Genomic DNA, 23,096 nt, shown 5'->3' on the forward strand with positions numbered 1-23,096 from the left:
ACAAAACCAGTTCTTTCATTTAGACACATTGAGACTAGTTCCCCCTGTATAGTTCCAATGATGAAAATAAATCAAATTCATATCTTTATAGATACAAACAGCCCAGAAGTTGAAAGAAATAAAAGACATGTATTTGATCATCAAAATTGCGCTCACTTGTTTTTTTTAAAGGAACCTTAGTTAAGAGGCTCTTCATGTGTAGAGACCAAAACTATCTGCAAACTGCTGAAGTGATTCTTCAAACTCTAGCCTCCACAGTTGTTTTTATTGTCCTCTGCTTTTTGTTAAGCCTCTAATTAGAATCAGGTTTCCACTTGCGCTGGTTCAGCCAACTGAAAAATATTCATCATTAAATTCTGTTAAACATCTAATCAGGGTGCCAACTCCACCTGCAGTCAATAAAAGAGCATCCAGTTCTCACAAAGTGAGATCTATCAGTGAATGTACTTACCATTCCAGTTCTAGCATTGTTTGAAGTTCTGTCCACAGCCACATCTGCTGTGCTGACATTCTGCATATTGGGGGAAGAGGAGTTAAGTTGACAGAGAGGGATATTTTATTTTCCCCTGCTTTGCTGAGCGATTCCCAGAACTGAGATTATAGTTATCGAGTTGAAAATCACAAGATCAAGTTATAGTCCAACAGGTTTATTTGGAAGCACTAGCTTTCAGAGTGCTGCTCCTTCATCAAGTGATTGTGGACATAAGATCATTAGATACATAATTTAAAGCAAAAGTTTACAGTGTGACGTAACTGAAATTATATATTGAAAAAAAGACCTGGATTGTTTTTTAAGCCTCTCACCTTTTAGAATGAACACATTGATTTCAGTTCTTTCATATGTAAATCACAGAACTTTTTTAAAGTTACATTCTCAAGTGAACTTTAACAGTTGGTATCATGTCAGCCCAGATAATGCATTGAAGGTGTGAGGTGTCCTGTGTGAGACTGTCCATGCCACAATGTTCAGACTGATTCTAATCTAAAAAAACAGATTTACAGAATCTAACATAGAATCATGCAGGTTCTGAGCAAAATAAAATGTAATTCAGCAAGTACAAATTCACCCACAAACGTGTGTGTGTACACGCGCACACGCGCACACGCACATGTGGGTGTGTTCGGGGGAATGGGGGAGTGGTTATGCATGTCTGTGAGAGAGGGTGTATATGTGTGTGAGTGTCAAGGGGTACAAGTCTGTGAGAGAGTGCGTGTGTGAGTGTGGGAGTGTATATGTGACCATATGAGAAAGAGGTTAAGTATAAGAGAGGATCTGCGTGAGCGTATGAGCCTGGAGGAGAGAGTGTCTGTAGAACCAACATGTTCATTCTAAAATATGAGAGACGCAACAAACAATCCAGGTCTTTTTCAATATATAATTTCAGTTGCATCACACTGTAAACCTTTGCTATAAATTCAGTGTCTTATGATCTTATACTCCACAAACACCTGATGAAGAAGCATTTAAACCCTTAACACTATGGCTGCGCCAGTTTATGTTTGGCAAGTTAAAATCCCTTACCATAACCACCCTATTATTCTTACGGATACCTGCGATCTCCTTACAAATTTCCCACTGACTACTGGGGAGGTCTATAGCACAGAGTCGAAAAGTGTGGTGCTGGAAAAGCACAGCATCGTAAGGCAGCATCTGAGGAGCAGGACAATTGACTTTTCGGGCATAGGTTCTTCATGTCAATTCTCCTGCTCCTTGGATGCTGCCTGACCTGCTGTGCTTCTCCAGTGCCACATTTTCCATCTCTGATTTGCAGCATCTGAAGTCCTCACTTTCTCCTACAGTCTATAGTACAATCCCAATAAGGTAATCATCCTTATCTTATTTTTCAGTACCACCCAAATAACTTCCCTGGACACGTTCCCAGGAATATCCTCCCTAAGAACAGCTGTAATGTTATACCTTCAATGCCTCTCTTGCCTCCCTTTCTGTCCTTCTTATAGCATTTGTATCCTGGAACATTAAGCTGCCAGTCCTGTCAATCCCTGAGTCGCATCTCTGTACTTGCTATGATATCCCAGTCCCATATTCCTAACCATACCCTGAGTTCAGCTGCCTTCCCTGTTCGACTGCTTGCATTGAAATAATTACAGTTTAATTTACCTTTCTCTGCTTTGTTCCTGAGTGTTTGGCTTACTCCCTTTCCTAACTGTACCAATCTCAGACTGATCTCTTTCCTCACTATCTCCTGAGTCCCCACCCTCCTCTTCCCCTGCACCTTACTAGTTTAAATCCTCTCGAGCAACTGTAGCAAATCTCCCTCCCAGTACATTAATCCCCTCCCACTTCAGGTGCAATCCATCCTTCTTATACAAGTCACTTCTACACCAGAAGAGATTCCAATGATCCAAACATTCTGTGTTTTGGTTTTTTTTCTATGTTTTAAGACGGTGCTGGAGAGTTGCAATACTGTATAACATTTTTCACTTTACTTTGTAACAAAATACACATGGCAGTCAATAAATCAATCAAATCAGTTAATCAATCAATAAATTCTGCAGCAATGTCCTGGAAATGGGATGACTGACTTCCTACAATCACAATCTACTTCCTACGTGCCAGATATGACTCCAACTGGTGAAACATTTTCTCCCTAATACCCACTGATTCCAGTTTTTTTTTAGATTAGATTAGATTACATTACAGTGTGGAAACAGGCCCTTCGGCCCAACAAGTCCACACCGACCCGCCGAAGCGCAACCCACCCATACCCCTTACCTAACACTATGGGCAATTTAGCATGGCCAATTCACCTGACCTGCACATCTTTGGACTGTGGGAGGAAACTGGAGCACCCGGAGGAAACCCACACAGACACGGGGAGAACGTGCAAACTCCACACAGTCAGTCGCCTGAGGTGGGAATTGACCCGGGTCTCCGGCGCTGTGAGGCAGCAGTGCTAACCACTGTGCCACCGTGCTCGGGCTCCACAGTTGTTCAAATGCAGTCTTTATGTCAAGGGCTGTCACTCTCTCCTCACCTCTGGAATTCAGCTGTTTTGCCCATGTTTGATCTAAGGCTGTAATGATGTGAGGAGCTGAGTGGCCCTGGCAGAACCCGGACTGAGCATCACTGTGCAGGTTATTGCTGAGCAGGTGCTGCTTGATGGCACAATCAGTGACACTTGCCATCACTTTATTGACAATCAAGAGTGGACAGGTAGGGTGGTAATTGGCCAGGTTGGTTTGTCCTGCTTTTTGTGTACAGGACATACCTGGGCAATGTTCCACACTGTTGAGTAGATGTTAGTTAAGTGTACTGGAAAAGCTTGGCTCGGGGAGTGGCAAGTTCTGGAGCCTTTGGTTCTTTATGGAACAAATTTTTTATGTGCAAATTGGCTACATTGCCTATCCTATAACAGTGATTAATTTCAGAAAGTAGTTCATTAGATGTGATTTAAAATTGACATAAAATTTAGATGCTGCTTTAAAATTTCCGGTGGTTGTAAATGACTCAATGTTAACGCAAATGCAGATCATTTCCAACTCCATCTTAAAAACTTCCAAAGGTGAAACTGGTCTCTTTTTTTAACCAAGATCCAATTGCTTTCTGTATCTTTTAAATTACTGTATTTTAACTTCCTCTTCAGTTTTCTGCTGCATTTTTTGTTCTTTAATGCTGCCACTCGGTAACTGAAGGTGCAGATGGGCAGAAGCAGTCAAGGTGACATGATTTAGATTTTTGTTTTCTAGCCCATCCCTCATTTTGTTGCCTGGCTGAGTGAGGAAACTGGCTCCGTGGGGTGTAAAGCTGAATTTAAACTTTGGCTTGGCATAGGTATTACACTAATTGGTATATCAATGCAATGCCATAGATTAGCACTGAAATGCATGAATTATCCAAATGATTTCAGTCCTTCACTCTGAATCAGCTAAATGGAAATGATTGTGAACACATCACCTAAGCATAATCTCTGAAAACCTTTACGTTACTCTGCAATGCTGTACACATCAGTAACAGAATGTTTATTTTCTCAACAGCTCCTGCCAAACCTCACAATCCTTCAGGTGGGAAAGATTCAGGTAAGTGCTTTCTTTCAATACTAACACAATGACACACAGTTTGATGTCAAAAGAACTGCTTCAAGAAATTTGATTCTCCATCTTCAACTTACTCCAGTTATTACACAGTCCAATTTTATGTTGGCTGATTAAATAAGCAGCAGAAGTGTCAATTTCTGAAAGGGATTTAATTAATATTAGGTCAAATTGATCTGGAAGAGATTGTTTAGAGGAACCAGTTTCAATTGTTGTGACTGCCCCTGTCATTGGGGCTGACCCCTGCCTCTTCCCAATTTGACACATCATACCTTATACCATCTTGTATTGTCCTAGAGAAGTTCTAGTCCTGCTACTGATTTTTGGGACATCAATCAAACTGTGATTTTAGTGGGAATGCTGAACGTGAAACAGTTTTAAAATTGTAGGAAATGGAGCACTCTACAATTTTCCATGCTACAGTTTTAACTCTGATTGATATGACATAGGAGAAAGTGAGGACTGCAGATGCTGGAGATCAGAGTCAAAACGTGTGGCATTGCAAAAGCACAGCAGGTCAGGCAGCATCTGAGGAGCAGGAGAATCAATGTTTCGGGCATAATCCCTTCATCAGAAATATGACATAGACTTTGGATATCTTGTAGGAAGGAGAGTTTAAAATGATTGTTTAACCAATTTAGAGATCAAATTGCTAAAATTCTTGTGAAACTTATACTTTGAGTAAGGCATTTCTGTTTGAGCTCTCACTGTTTGTGCAATTAGAGTGGCAAGCTTCTTGTTAATAATTGCTTGGAAGTGCAGAATTTAAACGTTGTTGTAGGGTCATTGAGTTATACTGCATGGAAACAGGCTCTTCGGCCCTAATTGTCCAGGCGTAGGCTCAGAGCTTTTTGTCATACATGATTCAGGACTGGGATGCAAGAAACCAAACTTAGGAAGAGAGCACCAATTTATACTGTGTTGGAAAAGATCGCTGATTGGTTGGATCACAGCTAGCATGGAGATTGACATTCGACAGTGAACCACTCTCCCCTGCCACAAAACTGCTGTTGTCTGTTCTCCCATGAATCCACACCAACACCCACATCCCCCACTCAACCCCGGCGTCTTCTCCTCTTCCTCCATCCCTTCTTCATCCCATCCTCCCTTCTCTGCCCACATTCTGCCTTCCCAGCATCTCCTGTCAGCCCTTCCCTAATCCTGACTCTCCTCGTCCCCCCCCCAAGCCGAACGTTACACAGTTTTTAATAGGCAATATTTTTCAGGGAGATAACCTTCTAACCCACCATCTTATTTCAATCTGTTCATATGTGTAGAAGCAGAGATGAATCCCCAGTTAATGTATTATATAAATAATATACACGTGTTCAATGAATAAATTAAAGGAAACTGCAATTCTGCATTCACATTCACTTTGATTAACGTACCAACGCAAATATAATTCAGCGATATGATTTTACCTTTCAGATACACATCAGACTATTTGGACTATTGTTTCTTGTTGTGTTTGATCATTGACTATCTCAGGATGCTTGTATTGAAAAGGTATCCAGTGTTAGAGATTTAAGAAACAGTCTATGTTCACAGCATCCTGGCCTTGGGAAGGAAATGTAACATGTATTAAGGCACTTTCCCAGGCCGAAGCTCACTCCTCAACCCTTAGTCAGCTCGACGTGCAATCTGGTGAGCATGTCCGGGATCAGGAGTGGTGCTTTAGTTCATACCTAACACACTTGCCTCCCACACTTCATCCACAAAAGAGACAATCGCAGCCTCTCATATCGGTGCCAGGATTCTTCAGTTTGCAGTCCCTGGAGGTACTTGTTTACCTGCTGTCACGAATAAACAATAATCCGCACAATGCAACCATTTTTGATGTACTTCTATGTAGCAGACAAAGGGTTTGTGTGATTTTTGGAGTAGAAATGAAAGTTGCAAGTAAACAAAGCAATTGGTTAACTTGGCAGAGGACTGTCAACAATTTAAAGAAAAGATTCCTTCTTGAAATCCTGACTCCATTGTGGTAAATGTGCAGAGTTTGATTGTTTAAAACAGAATTGAACGCCTGTAAACCCTGTCTGCAAAGGGTTGCAAACTAAGACCAATAAGGGTCATCCGTTGAGCTCTTCTGTATTCAATTTGCAGAAAGATTCAAAATAATGTCTCTGGCGTTAAGCAGCTGCTTTTAATAGATGTATCCATGCTGCATTGTTTTTTACCTATCAATTAGTGAATGAAATGAATAATATTAATATGTGCTAGGAGCTTTTTCACTCAGAATTTACAGCTCAGGAGTTGGCTAATGAGTGTACACTGATGTGTTTGCTTCATGTAAACCTCTATGCACCTCACTTCATCTACCCCTATCAGCACAGCCTTCGAATCTTTACTGCATTGTAAAATTGTCACTACATTTAAGGGAAAGATAGATATGTGCAGGAGACATGTCACATGTATTCAGCTTTATACCCTGGGAGCCTTTCTTGAAGGATTTCAGCTGCACAACATTATGCTGAAGACCTTGAATTACTCCACCACATTTCAATTACTTATTTTTTTCGAATTTGCCCTGCTATTCTTTCCACTTCAACCTCAATGCATATTTCTACAGTCATTTATAAATCTGTATTAATGTTTTGAGATATCCGTCATTCATTTCTCTAAAACATTCTTTTTAAAAAACGACAAAACCAGTCAATTCGTGCTGATTTCGGCAGACTGCAAATTGACCGTAGGATCTGCATGGATAGGTACAGCATTTATACCTTGTGACATGCAGCAGAAACATCAAGTAATACACAGCCACACCTTTTAACAACAAGGAGCAGTGTGTTGTATGTCACATAGTAGATTGCTTGTATCTTTCCCAAACCACCTCAAACAATATGGCGACCTCGAATCACTTTAAAGTTATTTCTTATTATGGTGTATGCACACCCTTTCACCTTTCTCCTCACGGCCCACAACCCCAATATTATTTCTTTTCCCTTGTGCTATGCATTCCCAGATTTGTTTTATTTGTTCACGGGGTCCAAGCATCGCTGGCTGGGCCACCATTTATTGCCCATCCCTAATTGCCGTTGAGAACATGGTGGGTGAGCTGCCTTCTTGAACCACTGCAGTCCATTTGCTGCAGGTAGACCCAGGAGAAAGTGAGGACTGCAGATGCTGGAGATCAGAGTCGAGAGTGTGATGCTGGAAAAGCACAGTAGACCAGGCAGCATCCGAGGAGCAGGAAAGTCGATGGTTCGGGCATAAGCCCTTCATCAGGACGGGCTTATGCCTGAAATGTCGATTCTCCTGCTCCTCAGATACTGACTGACCTGCTGAGCTTTTCCAGCGCTTCACATTTTGACACTGTAGGTAGACCCACAGTGCCTTTAGGGGCGGACGTTCCAGGAATTTGGCCAGCGACAGTGAAGGAATGACAATATATTTCCAAGTCAGAATGGTCAACGGTGTGGATGGGAACTTGCGAGCGGTAATATTCCCATGTATCTGCTGGCCTTGTCCTTCTAGATGAAATTAGTTGTGGATTTGGAAGGAGGTGCCTAAGGAGCCTAAGTGATGATCGGAGTGTGTCTTTTAAACACTACTCCTACTGAGCGGCACGGTGGCACAGTGGGCGGCACGGTGGCACAGTGGTTAGCACTGCTGCCTCGCAGCGCCAGAGACCCGGGTTCAATTCCCGACTCAGGCGACTGACTGTGTGGAGTTTGCACGTTCTCCCCGTGTCTGCGTGGGTTTCCTCCGGGGGCTCCGGTTTCCTCCCACAGTCCAAAGATGTGCAAGTCAGGTGAATTGGCCATGCTAAATTGCCCGTAGTGTTAGGTAAAAGGGTAAATGTAGGGGTATGGGTGGGTTACGCTTCGGCGGGTCGGTGTGGACTTGTTGGGCCGAAGGGCCTGTTTCCACACTGTAAGTAATCTAATCTAATCTAATCTAATCTGAGCATCGGTGGTGGAGGGAGTGGATGTTTGTGGATGTAGTGCCAATCAAGCAGGCTGCTTTGGCTTGGGTGGTGTCAAGCTTCTTGAGTGTTGAAGCAAGGGAGGAGTATTCCATCACTCTCCTGACTTGTGCCCTGTAGATGGTACACAGGCTTTGAGAAGTCAGGAGGTGAATTACTCGCTAGCTTCTGACCAGTTCTTGTAATCACTGAATTTCCCATTGAGTTTCTGATTAATGGTAAACCCCCAGGGTGCTGACAGAGGAGGGCCCAGGATGGTTACGCCATTGAATGTCAGAGGGCAATGATTAGATTACCTCTTGTAGCAGACGCTGGTCATTACGGCAGAGGATGGATGTAATCTTTATAAATAGAGGTTCTACGATGCAGTGGGTGCTGCATGTTCAATTCCATCCCAGGAGTCCTGATGGTCCAGGAAAGTGCATTTATAACGTGGTCAAAGGTTTGAGTATCAGTTTGTAAATCTTTCCAGCACACACCAATGGCAGACAGGAAGGGTAGGAAAGATTTCTGCTTGGCTATGTGATGAGATTTTGTCATTTATTTCAAGAGGGTTGGAATGTAAAAGCAGTGAGGTGCTGCTAAGACTTTATAAAGCTCTGGTCAAGCCCCATTTAGAATACTGTGTCCAGTTTTGGGCCCCACACCTCAGGAAGGACATACTGGCACTGGAGTTTATCCAGCAGAGATTCACATGGATGATCCCTGGAATGGTAGGCCTAACGTATGATGAATGGCTGAAGATCCTGGGATTGTATTTGTTAGAGTTTAGAAGATTGAGGGGAGATCTAATAGAAACTTACAAGATGATGCATGGCCTAGAAAGAGTGGATGCTGGGCAATTGTTTCCATCAGGTGATGGGCATAACCTTAGAATTACAGGGGGTCAATTTAGAATGGAAATGAGGAAACATTTCTTCAGCCGGAGAGTGGTGGGCCTGTGGAATTTATTGCCACGGAGCACAGTGGAGGCCGGGACATTAAGTGTCTTAAAGGCAGAGATTGATAAATTCTTAATCTCGCAAGGAATTAAGGGATATGGGGAGAGTGTGGATAAGTGGCGCTGAAATGCCCATCAGCCATGATTGAATGGCAGAGTGGACTCGATGGGCCAAATGGCTTTACTTGCACTCCTATTTCTTATGGTCTGATGGAGATGAAAAGAATTGTGGAGCCTCTGCCAACACTATTTGTAGCTCCATACTGCTATGTGCATGAAGACGTGTCCATTATCACACTAACTCAAACTCCTTCCTGGGGCAGGTCAGCTCAGTTGTTGATATAGCTGGTTGGCTGATTGAGTCAAGTTAGTGCCAGTGATTATAGGGTTTGGTTCATGTTTCCTGCTGGAGTGGAGTAAGGATCCGCTTTCTTGCTCTATCCCATGATACTGCCCTACCCACTGTGAGTCAGATCTGCTTTTGGGCTGAGAATTGAAGGAGATAAATGATATCAGTAATAGTATTATGTCTCGTAATGTGCCAGCGCTGTTTTATGAACAAGACTAATGTGCCAGAGTATATCTGTTTGTGGTGTAAGTTTATGGAATTCTGGTATTTTTCCCAGTCCTATGGTGTTCACATTCTGTAACTGAAATTTAACATATCCATTTGTGTATTTAATCATTGTTTCTTCACTATTTTGAATGTAAGATGCAAAACAAAATGATCAAAAATGTGTATCAGATTGGATGCAGTGAGGATCAAGGGTTAGAGAGCTAAGAGGTTGTTACAATAAATGTTTAGTTTGTGTAAAATGTGAGTGCATTTGTTCCAGGGAGGAGTTCTATTGTAGAGCGAAGTCCTGGGGTTTTGAAGTCCAGCTGTGCTGAAATATCCTGATCTGTTAGGGTTTGGAATTGGTTGGAGGGAGAGTTCCTTGAGCTGTTATGACAGAGTAGCTGTGATTGGACTGAGATGAACACAATGTCCAGTATGAGTTTTTGACGTTTCTGTGGCTGGCTGGTTGCAGGAGGCAGTGATTAAAGTGCCTGAACCTGGAGTACTCAGCAGAAGGAGGCTGATGGACCTGAGCTGGTAGAATGCATGCTCTCTCGTGACCCTGGGACATTGGGGAATGGGACCACTAAGATGGGCGAGGTGTTCCAAAGATGGGAACAGTCTGGGCCCGTGATGTTTAAACAGACCAATCTCCATGTGTGTGGAACAATTTTGGAGATTTATAGGGGCTTTATAGTTTAGCACAAGCATCGGTTTCTGTCCTTCCCCTCCAGACTCTTTCTTTATCAACTTCTCCATGAAAGAAGAATCCAGCTCTGGATATTTTCTCATCAACCCGATTCAAAGATGTCATTACACTTCTCAGACTTAAACCGGGTCTCCTAGTTCAAAGATTTGGAAACACCACTGTGTCACAAGAACTCCTCTGAATCCAGTTCTCTCTTTGCCAGAGATAGTAACTGAATTTAACTTCCAGCAGAAGTAATGATGAGATTTAAATCCAAGGCACCAAAGCATTAACATCAGCCTCTGGAGCACCAGCCCATGGCATTAGCAGCGTGAGACAATGTGGGATATCAATCCACCCCTTAATGTTTCTTTTACACGGAAGTGTTATCAAACTCAACTAGACAGTACGTTCCCACCACCACATCACCCACTGTACTTTTCATCTATTATCCATCATCAATTAATCAAATTACACACAATGCCCCCCAGAAAAGGCAATGTATCCAGCTCTTCTTTTCATACCAATGTTTTCCAGTTGTTTAATTTATGTGCAAATCCAGTTAAGGGTAATGCAGACCATCAAGGGAGAGGGAGGGAGCCAAATCAAAATGGAGTTGGAAGGGGTGAACCCAGCTGTGTTTGTATTTGCTCCCAGGATGTTGGCATCACTGGTCAGTCCAGCATGAATTTCCCTTCTCTAGTTTTCCCAGTGAGTGGAATCCAGAACTTAAAGCCAGATTCCAGTGGGCATCACATGCTTTCCATCAGCTCTGGAGTTTTACTGGTTTATCCATTAGGAGGGGGCCTCTCGCACAGTGGTAGTGTCCCCACCTCTGAATATGGGGACCCAATTCAAGCCTTACCTACTCTGCAGGTGTGTAATAACATCTCTGAACAGGTTGATGAGAAAATATACTGGTTGGTCCTTACAGTGGACCTGCATTTCCAACACTTTCACATAACATCTGGCAGCAATATTGATGGATCTGGTGATTATAGGAGGGACCAATAACTGGGAGCAAGGGTTCAGGAAGTTGAAAGGGGAACTATTAGGGTTTACCATGACAGGGTTGGACAGTAGGATCTTTACTATGCCTGAGCAGTGGAGTAAGTGTTTCTAGGTGTATCTGTGTTGGGTGGAGAGTGAGTTACAGCAATAGTGTGGAAAGTGGAGTCCAAGCAACTAAGATGACTAAGAAGAAAGTTATGGGGCCCAGAAACATAGGAACACTATGTGTGTATTTAAGTTGTGAGAGCTGAGATTTCCAGAGGTATGGTGAGCAAAGGAGGGGTTAATAGGATCTGGAGGAAAGGATTATTCCCGATGCTGTGATGGAACTATCCAAGAATCTGGAGCAATGATAGGGATCTGGAAGCATCATGTATCTTCTGGGGATGAAGGGACACCAAAAGGATCATTCAAAAACACATAATATTGCTTGAGAATATTTTTACCTGTCCGTTTTCCCAACTCAATGCCTGTTTGGAACACAATATAATTCATTCAATCGAAACTGACCGGTGTGACCAGAATGTGCTGTTGAGAAGTGTGACAATAGTTGGCATTATTTCAAACTGCAGCACCAAAAATAATGAATCTAAAAAAGTATAATTTCAAAGTGAATGGATTCTTCGGAGATTTGGATTCAGTGGGATGTCATTGTAAAGTTTAAAAAGCTAGCGACGATTGACACACTGCTGGGGCTGGCAGATTTGACAGCAGTGTATACACGAGAACTTCACAATTAACCAATAACCTCATGTGGTGCTAAGTGGATTAGGTAATGAAAGACTTTTGCATCTCTCAAAGCATCATTCTGCAGTGACCTCTGTCGGCGGAATCGACATTCCTGAAGAAAACTGACTTTTCCTTCTCCTTTATCCATCAATCTTAATTCAGCTCAAGAGCTAACCAGGTGGAGGAAAGGGAACTGTTGTGTCTTGGCTGCTAGCTTTTTTCCTCATTAATTTATTCATGTCAACCGCAAACTCTAAACCAGATACAGTTGCCTACTGTCTGCATTTAGACCAAGTTTGAGCAGAACATCTATAAGTACCTAAAGTCAGTCTCTCCTATACTTTCACTGCTACTTAGAATCTTCTGTGTTAATTGCCAATTCTGATGTGAACTGTGAAATGTGAAATTTTATCTACTTATCCTGTTCATTCTTTTGTCTTAAATTACTTTTACCTGCTAACTGTGATCAAGGAAACAAAGAACTTGCATTATTTTAGCACCTTTTACAACATTCATACATCTCAGTGATTCATAGAAAATGTAGATCTTTAGTTTCTTTAAGTGCAATCAGTGTTGTAATGCAAGGAAGAAGATGAGTTGCATATAAGATGTGAATTAATACACAAACTCCCCTGCTTCTCATCATATTTTGCAATAGTGGCCTTATTGTAAAAAATACAATCATCATAGTCTCACTAGACAATTGGGTTGCTCTCACATTGGAGGGAGAGAGACGACTGGTGATGGTTTAACTTAAGGGTCACCACACTTCAGGCAGAGAGAGAGAGGGGTCTTCACCATAACCTCAGCTAGCCTGGGAATTGAACCCATGCTGTCAGTGTCACTCTGTATCGCAAACCTGCCATTCAGCCAACTGAGCTGACTGACTCACACCTTGTTGTACTTGTAATCCAGAACCTCTAGGTTATTGTTCAGGGGACACGGATTTGAATCCCTCTATGGCAGAGGGACAAATTTGAATTCAATAAAAATCTGGAATAAAAGATTAACCTATTGGTGACCGTGTAACCACCAGTGATATGTCATTAAAACACGTCTGAGCAATTAGGGATGAGCATTAAATACTGGCCCAGTCAGCGACATTCTCATCCAATGGATGAGTTTTTAAAACATGGTCAGTGAGTGAGACCTTGACTGAACAGCATATTTGATAGTACTGCACTTCATCAACCGAATCTTGTCCTATTCCATTATGGAAGCTTTGGTAACAAGAGAACATTTAATCAGGTAGGAAAATGCTGGATGGGACGGAATTTACCTCCTCACAAAACTCCACCCTAATTAAGACCTTTTCTAAGCAAGCTATTCAGGGATATTACTACACACGTCTGGACTTAAACTCAGGACTCCTGGCTAAGAGGTAGGAACAGTACACGGTACAAGAACCCTCACCCCTGACCTGATTAAATCCCTGCTGCCAATTGAAGCCCTTAACTGGGCAACTAATGACTACTTAAGGGCCTCATCTTGTTGCTGCCATTATTGGGAGTGACCATACCTCTGAGCCAGGAAGTCTGGGTTCAGGTCCCACCTGCTATGAACAGACTGGTTAAAACATATCTTGCTGCTGCTGTTAACCCAGCAGTGGGCAGATGAGTCACTACACAGGGATGACGCCAAACAAATTTCAAACATTTTTGGCCACAGATGCCTGTGGTTTCCTAATTCAATCACTGCCTGATTGAAGTACCCAGCATCAGGAAATGTATTCTGGATCAGTGGTGCTGGAAGAGCACAGCAATTCAGGCAGCATCCGACGAGCAGCAAAATCGACGTTTCGGCCTAGCTCCTTTTCCACCTATCCACTCCACCCTCTCCTCCCTGACCTATCACCTTCATCTCCTCCCCCACTCACCTATTGTACTCTATGCTACTTTCTCCCCACCCCCACCCTCCTCTAGCTTATCTCTCCACGCTTCAGGCTCTCTGCCTTTATTCCTGATGAAGGGCTTTTGCCCGAAACGTCGATTTTGCTGCTCGTCGGATGCTGCCTGAATTGCTGTGCTCTTCAAGCACCACTGATCCAGAATCTGGTTTCCAGCATCTGCAGTCATTGTTTTTATCAGGAAATGTATGCCTACAGAAAGCCACAGTGCTGGTCTTGCTGCTGAAACTGTCCCCCAGCCCCATGACCAATGCCAACACCCATGCCCATTACTCACCTCTGGCATGGGATCATCAAGAATTGCCTCCCTATGACTCCATTGAGATAAAGCACCAACTTTATTTTGCACAATGTTAAGTGGAAGGGGACCGTCACATCAGGTTTGCAGCTCAGGTGAACCAACTGCCCCCACATCAGTCCAATTCCACCTTAAAATCCCAGGTTAAATGTATAAACAAGTACAGGGGTTTGTTTTAACACGAACCTCCAGCAGATTGACCAACATTCAATAAAAGTTAATAAAATGAGCTATATAAAGATGTCTGTGGCTAACCTCTGGAATTATTCATCCATTGGTGTTAGTAAAACTCAACAAAATACCATTCTCCAGAAAGTTGACATAAAAGCTGATGGACTTCTGTTTTCCAGTTCACGATTTCCACTGGGATCTCATTCATCTTTACTCAGGAATCTCACCACCTTATTTTTCCATGAAAAGCTCTGTTTTATTTTGAAACTGCATGTTGCTTCAGAAGCTCTTTGTTCCTTGTGGGTGTCACTGAGCAATGACTCTCATGTTTTACAAATACCTTTGTCTTGTTCCTGTAGGTGATTTTAACATATGGGATTTGCTTCAAACGACTCCTCCTTCTCGTAAAACCCCAAAGTCACCCAAAGCCACCAAAAAAACACCAAAGAAGGGAAACTCAGGTAAATCAGGTAAGGACTGTGATGTTAGTTGCATTTTTTATTCGTCATACAGGGGCATTTGTACAATCAGTTCCTGTTCTATACATCAGGTCGTCCCTTTAAGACCTCCAGTATAAATGTGAGACAGTGCATTTTAGAGCATAGGGGGTTGTAGGGAAAGGCAGGTTGATGTTAAAAAGTAGGATGTACTGAAAATTTTGAAAAATGTAAGGATAGATAAGTCCCCTGGGCCAGATAGGATATATCCAAGGTTACTACAGGAAGCGAGTGGAGAGATTGGTGCGTCTTTGGCAATCATCTTTGCGTCCTCACTGTCTACTGGAGTAGTGCCAGATGATTGGAGGGCGGTAAATGTTATTCCCTCATTCAAGAAAGGGAATAGGATAATCCTGGGAATTACAAACCGGTCAGTCTTACATCGGTGGTGGGCAAATTATTGGAGAGGATTCCAAGAGACAGGATTTATGATTATTTAGAAAACCATAGCTTCATTAGAGATAGTCAGCATGGCTTTGTGGGGGGACAGGTCATGCCTCACAAATCTTATTCAATTCTTTGTGGATGTGACAAAATGCATTGATGAAGGTAGAGCAATGGATGTGGTATACATGGATTTTAGCAAGGCGTTCCCCATGGTAGGCTCATTCAGAAAGTAAGGAGGCATGGTATACATGGAAATCTGGCTGTCTGGATACACAATTGACTGGCCCATAGAAGACAGAGGGTGGTAGTAAATGGAAAGTATTCACCCTGAAACTTGGTGACCCAGCAGTGTTCCACAGGGATCTGTTCCGGGACCTCTGTCCTTTCTGATTTTTATGAATGACTTGAATGAGGAAGTAGAAGGGTGGGTTAGTAAACTTGCCAATGACACGAAGGTTGGAGGAGTGTTGGATAGTGTGGAGGGCTGTTGTAGGTTGCAACGGGACATTGACAGGATGCAGAGCTGGACTGAGAATTGGCAGATGGAGTTCAACCTGAAAAGTGTGAGGCAATTCATTTTAGAATGTCGAATTTGAATGCAGAATGCAGGGTTAAAGGCAAGATTCTTGGAAGTGTGGAGAAACGGAGGGATCTTGGGATCCATGTCCATAGATCCCTCAAAGTCACCACCCAAGTTGATAGGGTTATCAAGAAGGCAAATGGTGTGTTGATTTTCATTAACAGGGGGATTGAGTTTAAGAGCCGCGAGGTTATGCTGCAGCTCTATAGAGCCCCGGTTAGACCACACTTGGAATATTGTGTTCGGTTCTGGTTGCCTCATTATAAGAAGGATATGAAAGTTTTAGAGAGGGCGCAGAGGAAATTTACCAGGATGCTGCCTGGATTGGAGGGCATGTAGTAAAAAGTAAGATTGAGGGAGCTCAGGCTTTTCTCATTGGAACGAAGAAGGATGAGAGATGACTTGATAGAGGTGTACAAAATGATGAGAGGGATAGATAGAGTGGATAGCCAGAGACTTTTTCCTAGGGATGAAATGCATATTACGAGGGGGCATAATTTTAAGGTGATTGGAGGAAGGTATAGGGGAGATGTCAGAGGTAGGTTCTTTACACAGAGAGTGGTGGGTGTGTGGAATGCACTGTCAGACGATAGTAGTAAAGTCAGTTATACTGGGGACATTTAAGTGACTCTTGGATAGGCACATGGAAATAGTGCAATGAAGGGTATGTAGGTTAGCATGATCTTAGAGTAGGATAAAAGGCCGGCACAACATCAAGAGCTGCAGGACCTGTACTGTGTTGTACTGTTCTATGTTCTATGTATTACCCTGGAAAGTAATGAAGATCCAAGGGATCTTGATGTGTATATCCACAGATCCCTGAAAATGGCAGGGCAGGTAGATAAGGTAGTTAAGAAGGTGTACGAGAACTTTGCCATTATTAGCTGCAGCACAGAATACAAGAGCAAGGACGTTTTGCTGGAACTGTGTGTAATGTTAGTAAGGCAGAGTTCTGTATGTAGTTCAGGACACTGAGGTACAGGGAGGATGTAATTTCAGACCTTTAGCATCATCTTTTATGTGATATGAACTCTTTTCAAGACATGACTTTATTTCCCCAAATTCCCTAGATTCCATGTCTCTCTCCTTAGTAAATACTGACAGGAATGTTCATTCAATATCTCACCCATCTCCTGTGGTTCCACAGAGGGTTAGAAACTCTTGTAACACTAAATCAGTATTTACATATTCACGTGAGTTGGTATAGTCTCCAGGGCTATGGATCAAGAACTGGAACATGGGATTAGTGGAATCAGACCTTTGTGAACTGGAATGGACATGGACGGACAGAATGGTTTCTTTTTGTGCTGTATACATGTATGAGTCTGTTGACCATCATTGAATTGGTATGCCATGTTTTCCCAATATCCTATTTTGTATTTGCTTCACATTAACATTGGGAAATCCAATCTTGGATCCCTGCCTGAAACATTGATTCTTATATTGATTGCATTTTCCTTCCCAGCCCTATCTCAGGCTGAGCCAGATTGTTTTACAGTCTCTGCTTCTAAATTTGAACTTGACCATGAGATCATAAGAAATAGGAACGGGAGTAGGCTATTTGACCCCTCAAACCTGCTCTGCCATTCAATTGGCTCATGGCTCATCCAAAATTTCTCTCATTCATTTCATGTTTTCTGCCTAACCCTTGATTCCTCGATGATCAAGGATCTATTTATCTCAGCTTTAAGTATTCCCAATGTCTGTGCTCCCACAGTTCTCCGTGCTAAGGCATTCCAAAATCACTTAACCTCCTGAGAGAACCTCCTCATCTCAATCTTAAATTGGTTCCCCTTTAATCTGAGACTATGCCCTCTGGTCCTCGACTCTCCCATGAGGGGAAACATTTTCAACAGATTGTCCTGGCCCAACTATCTTCAACTGCTTCATCAATGACCTTCCCTCCATCATAAGGTCAGAAGTGGAGATGTTCGCCAATGATCACACAATGCTCAACTCCTTAGATACTGACGCAGTCCATGCAGCAAGATCTGGACAATATCCAGACTTGGGCTGACAAATGGCAAGTGACGTTCGTGCCACACAAACGGCAGGCTATGACCATCACCAATAACAGACAATCTAACCACCACCCCTCGACATTCAGTGCTGTTACCATCACTGAATCACTCGCTATCAACTTTCTGGGGGTTATCATTGACCAGGAACTCAACTGGACTCACCACGTAAACACAGTGGCTACAAGAGCAGGTCAGAATATTGCAGCAAGTAATACACTTCCTGAATCCCAAAGCCTGCCTACTATCTACAAGGCACAAGTCAGGAGTATGATGGAATACTCTCCACTTGCCTGGATGGGTGCAGCTCCAACAACACTCAAGAAGCCTGGCACCATCCAGGACAAAGCAACCCACTTGATTGGCACTACATCCACAAGCATCCACTCCCACCACCGCTGACGCTCAGGAGCAGCAGTGTGTACTATCTAAATGATGCATTGCAGAAATTCGCCAAAGATCCTGAGGCTGCACTTCCCAAACACACAACCACTTCCATCTAAAGGGATAAGGGCAGCAGATACTTGGGAACACCACCACCTGCAAGTTCCCCTCCAAGCCACTCACCATCCTGACTTGGAAATATGTCCCTGTTCCTTCACTGTTGCTGGGTCAGATTCCTGGAATTCACTCTCCAATGGCATTGTGGGTCAACCCACAGCAGGTGGACTGTAGAGGTTCAAGAAGGCAGCTCACCACCACCTTGTCAAGGGCAACTGGGGATGGGCAATAAATGCTAGTCCAGCCAGTGACGCCCACATCCCACAAAATGAATAAATTAGAAAAACAATCTTCCCAGCGTTCCTTTAAGAATCCTATATGTTCCAATTCGTCGATATCTTGTTCTTCTAGACTGCAATGAGTACCAGCCTGATCTGTTTAGCCTTTGCTCATAAGACAGTCCCTCCATATCAGTGATCATCCAAGTGAACCTTCTCTGAACTGCCTCCAATGAAGTGATATCTGTCCTGAAATAAGTGGACCAAAGCTGCTCACGGTACTCCAGGTTCAATCTCACCAGCACCTGGTTGCAGCAAGACTCCCCTACCGGTATACTCAAACCCCCTCAAAATAAGCCAAAAGAGAAAATGCTGGAAAATCTCAGCAGCTCTGGCAGCATCTGTAAGGAGAGAAAAGAGCTGACTTTTCCAGTCTAACTGACCCTTTGTCAAAGCTAACAAAGCTTTGACAAAGGATCAGTTAGACTCGAAACGTCAACTCTTTTCTCTCCTTACAGATGCTGCCAGACCTGCTGAGATTTTCCAGCATTTTCTCTTTTGGTTTCAGATTCCAGCATCCGCAGTAATTTGCTTTTACCCTCAAAATAAGCATTCCATTAGCCTTCCTGATTAATTACTGCATCCATGTGCTAGCTTTCTGTGTTTCATGCATAAGTACCCCAAGTCCCTTTGTGTTGCAGCTTTCTGCAGCTTTTCTCCATGTAAACAAAATTCTGTCAATTTGTTCTCTCTTCCAAAATGAAGAACTTCACATTTTCCCACAGCTTAGCTTCCATACATTTCCACCTACCTCTGCCCATCTCCATTAATACCAAATGGCAGTGTTAGATCTAATGAAATCAAACCTAGCATCTTCCAGGAATTGTCCCCACTCCTAACTCAAAGTAGCTTTTGACAATGGAAACGTAGCCATATTTATTCGTTATGGAAAGGTTTCATTCATATTTCCATTGACCATACAGATTATGCATCTGCTAATGTCTAAGCACCCAAAGCACTGACTTATTGTGCAATGTATTCATCTTGGATAGCATTGAGGAACTAAAATACATCATTTTGAGTGTGCTTCTGCCATTAAGTGAGATCATGACTAATCTATGACATATCTTCATCCTTCCACAACACATATTGATGAACAAAACCTATCAATCACAGTATTAAGTTTAACGATTAACTGTACTATCAAGTTCATTTGAGGAAGAAGATGTCAAATTACAGCCAATGTTTTGTGTATCGAACGTTTTCCTAATTACACATTGAAAGGCTTGGCTCAAACTTTTAGGCAATTCCCTCTAATCCTCGACTGCCCCATCTGTAGAAATAGCTTTTCTTCCACCCTATCAGGTCTATCAGGTCTCGTTAAAATATTTAAAAATTTGATGAAATGCCCCCCTTAACCTTCTGATATGACAAGGATTACAGTTTCAGGTTTTGTATATACTGAGCTAGTAATTAAACCCTTGATATCCATTTTTCTTCTGAAACCTCAAAGATATAGTCTCTTCAAAACCATTTTGTCCTTCCTGAGGTGTGAACACAGTACTTCCATGCGTATTCTAGCTGGGTATTGTATAACTATTATAACCTCTACCAAATTGCATACTGACCTGTTATTCCATTATTACAGACTTAATGATTATCCTTTCAATAATATTCTGATCAATGTATATTGACTCCTACATTTCTTTTGAATATTTAGCATGTACTCTGATCTGTCCTTTTTAGATTTGAGGGGCATCCATGAGGGGCTCCAATACAACCGGGAATCTCATCCCCGGCATATCCCCCATACAAGCATTACCATCAAACCAGAGCATTCATGAGAGCACACCAGCATAACCTACCTTTATAAATATGGGCTTTAGGAATTTCTTAATAACAGATTTTGAGCTGAATAGTTAATAATAATTGTTTCCCTCTCTCACATTCCTTAAATAGTAAAGCAATATGTGCAATTGTCTGATCTAAAAAAATAACTTCTGGGTTGCGAGGACTTTGGGCGATGACCGTCTACAATGTTCCTATCCAATTCCTTTAAAACAGTGTGTCTGAAATCTTCTGATTTTGATTTTTGTAACTCTTTAATGCCATTATTTTGCTTAATTCAATTTTGGTAAGTCCCTAATTTAGCATTAGGTTTCTGTGTCCTTCATGCTATCCTCTTCACCCGCTATATATTCAGTTTCCAGCCCAGATCACCTTGCAACCATGTTTCAGTAATGTGCTGTGATCCTGCTTAGGGACAATTAATCTTGAAAAAAGAAATGTGAACTCCCAACAATTAATCACTGCCAGGGTTGGAGGATTTGAGCTATAGAGAGAGGCTGAACAGGCTGGGACTGTTTTCCCTGGAGTGTCGGAGGCTGAGGGGTGACCTTATAGAGGTTTATAAAATTATGAGGGGCATGCATAGGATAAATTGACAAGGTCTTTTCCCTGGGATCGGGGAGTCCAGAACTTGAGGGCGTAGGTTTAGGGTGAGAGGGGAAAGATATAAAAGAGACCTAAGGGGCAACTTTTTCATGCAGAGGGTGGTAGGTGTATGGAATGAGCTGCCAGACGATGTGGTGGAGGCTGGTACAGTTACAACATTTAAGAGGCATTTGGATGGGTATATGAATAGGAAGGGTTTGGAGGGATATGGACTGGGTGCTGGCAGGTGGGACTAGATTGAGTTGGGATATCTGGTCGGCATGGACAGGTTGGACCGAAGGGTCTGTTTCCATGCTGCACATCTTTATGACTCTATAATATTTCACATTTTCTGAAGGACACAATCTTTATTGTATTTAAAAGAATTAAACAAAACAAGTTGTAACACTCTAGGCTGTAAGTTATGTATGGTAAACCCATACTTCTACTCCTTAGTTGCTCAAGCCATTTTGTTATAAGGAATATCAGCCTTTTTATTCAATCAAAGTTATTTAATTCTGCAGGGATCACCCACGAATATACCACTGACCTGTGGTAATCACTTTAATTCGCCATTAGTACACGATTCATGTTCGACTTCCATTTCAGGGCTTGAGTATAACACTATGTTCAGCGCTGAGGGAGCAATACACTGTTAAAGGTTCAACCTTTTGGACATCAAACTGATACCATTATCTTCCTTTTTGGATGGATCTAAATGATCCCATGGCACTGTTTCAAAGAAAATTAGTAATCCAATATTTGGATTTATCCCTCAATCACTATCACTGAAAAACTGATTATTTGGTCACTGTTGTATTGCTATTTGTGAGAGTTTTCTGAATGCAAATTGGCTACTGTGTTTGCTGTCTTAGAATGAGAACTACACAGTCAAGTACCCTGAGGTGTCTGATGATCATGACAGTGATGACCATTTTGATAGGTGTATTTTGCTCAGCTGTAAATTGTGCAAATGCCACCTCTCAGTGATGCAAAGAGCTGGCATGCACAAAAGTGGCATGAAATATCTTTATAAGGTCAAAAATCAAATCACACCAGACGCTAGTCCAACAGGTTTATTTGAATTTGCGAGCTTTCAGAACTCAGCTCCTTCCTCAGGCGTGGTATGATAGGGAGAAATAAGACACAGTATTGAAAAGGAAAAGAAGTTAACAACTTTAAAACTAGCAGCTCTTTTTGAATCCTTTTATCAGCTAGGAGGTAGAGTGCTGATTAAAATGCAAGATCCAGATTCATAGAACATAGAAGAATACAGCGCAGTACAGGCCCTTTGGCCCTCGATGTTGCGCCGATCCAAGCCCACCTAACCTATACTAACCCACTATCCTCCATATACCTATCCAATGCCCGCTTAAATGCCCATAAAGAGGGAGAGTCCACCACTGCTACTGGCAGGGCATTCCATGAACTTATGACTCGCTGAGTGAAGAACCTACCCCTAACTTCAGTCCTATATCTACCCCCCCTTAATTTAAAGCTATGCCTCCTTGTAATACCCGACTCCATACGCGGGAAAAGGTTCACACTGTCAACCCTATCTAACCCCCTGATCATCTTGTACACCTCAATCAAGTCACCCCTAAACCTTCTTTTCTCGAATGAAAACAGCCCCAAGTGTCTCAGTCTTTCCTCATACGATCTTCCTTCCATACCACGCAACATCCTGGTAAACCTCCTCTGCACCCGTTCCAGTGCCTCCACATCCTTCCTATAGTATGGCGACCAAAACTGCACACAATATTCCAGATGCGGCCGCACCAGAGTCTTATACAACTGCATCATGACCTCAGGACTCCGGAACTCAATTCCTCTACCAATAAAAGCCAGTACGCCATATGCCTTCCTCACCGCACTATTTACCTGGGTGGCAACTTTCAGAGATCTGTGTACATGGACACCAAGATCCCTCTGCTCATCCACACTACCAAGTATCCGACCATTAGCCCAGTACCCCATCTTTTTGTTATTCTTCCTAAAGTGAATCACCTCACACTTAGCTACATTGAATTCCATTTGCCACCTTTCTGCCCAGCTCTGCAGCTTCTCTATATCCTGCTGTAACCTGCCACATTCTTCCTCACTGTCAACAACTCCTCCGACTTTCGTATCATCCGCAAACTTGCTCACCCAACCTTCTAACCCCTCTTCCAGGTCA

The 23,096-nt window shown here is 42.6% G+C and overlaps 1 protein-coding gene across 6 annotated transcripts in view; it reads left to right on the forward strand.

The window, feature by feature from the left end:
• Positions 1 to 23,096, forward strand: part of cd99l2 (CD99 molecule-like 2) — a 171,027-nt gene that overhangs the window by 108,486 nt on the left and 39,445 nt on the right. For 4 of the 6 annotated variants that reach the window (XM_087991872.1, XM_087991869.1, XM_087991871.1 and 1 more), the window contains exons 3-4: positions 3,997 to 4,038; positions 14,646 to 14,756. In XM_087991872.1, the coding sequence (XP_087847998.1) occupies positions 3,997 to 4,038; positions 14,646 to 14,756 (153 nt within the window). The remainder of the gene's footprint in view (positions 1 to 3,996; positions 4,039 to 14,645; positions 14,757 to 23,096) is intronic. The other 2 variants (XM_087991870.1, XM_087991874.1) reach the window with 1 other exon arrangement.

The sequence above is a fragment of the Chiloscyllium plagiosum genome, unplaced genomic scaffold (genome assembly GCF_037043375.1).
Source record: "Chiloscyllium plagiosum isolate Xiang-an unplaced genomic scaffold, Cpla_swu_hap1 HiC_scaffold_11, whole genome shotgun sequence".
Classification (NCBI taxonomy): Eukaryota; Metazoa; Chordata; class Chondrichthyes; order Orectolobiformes; family Hemiscylliidae; genus Chiloscyllium; species Chiloscyllium plagiosum.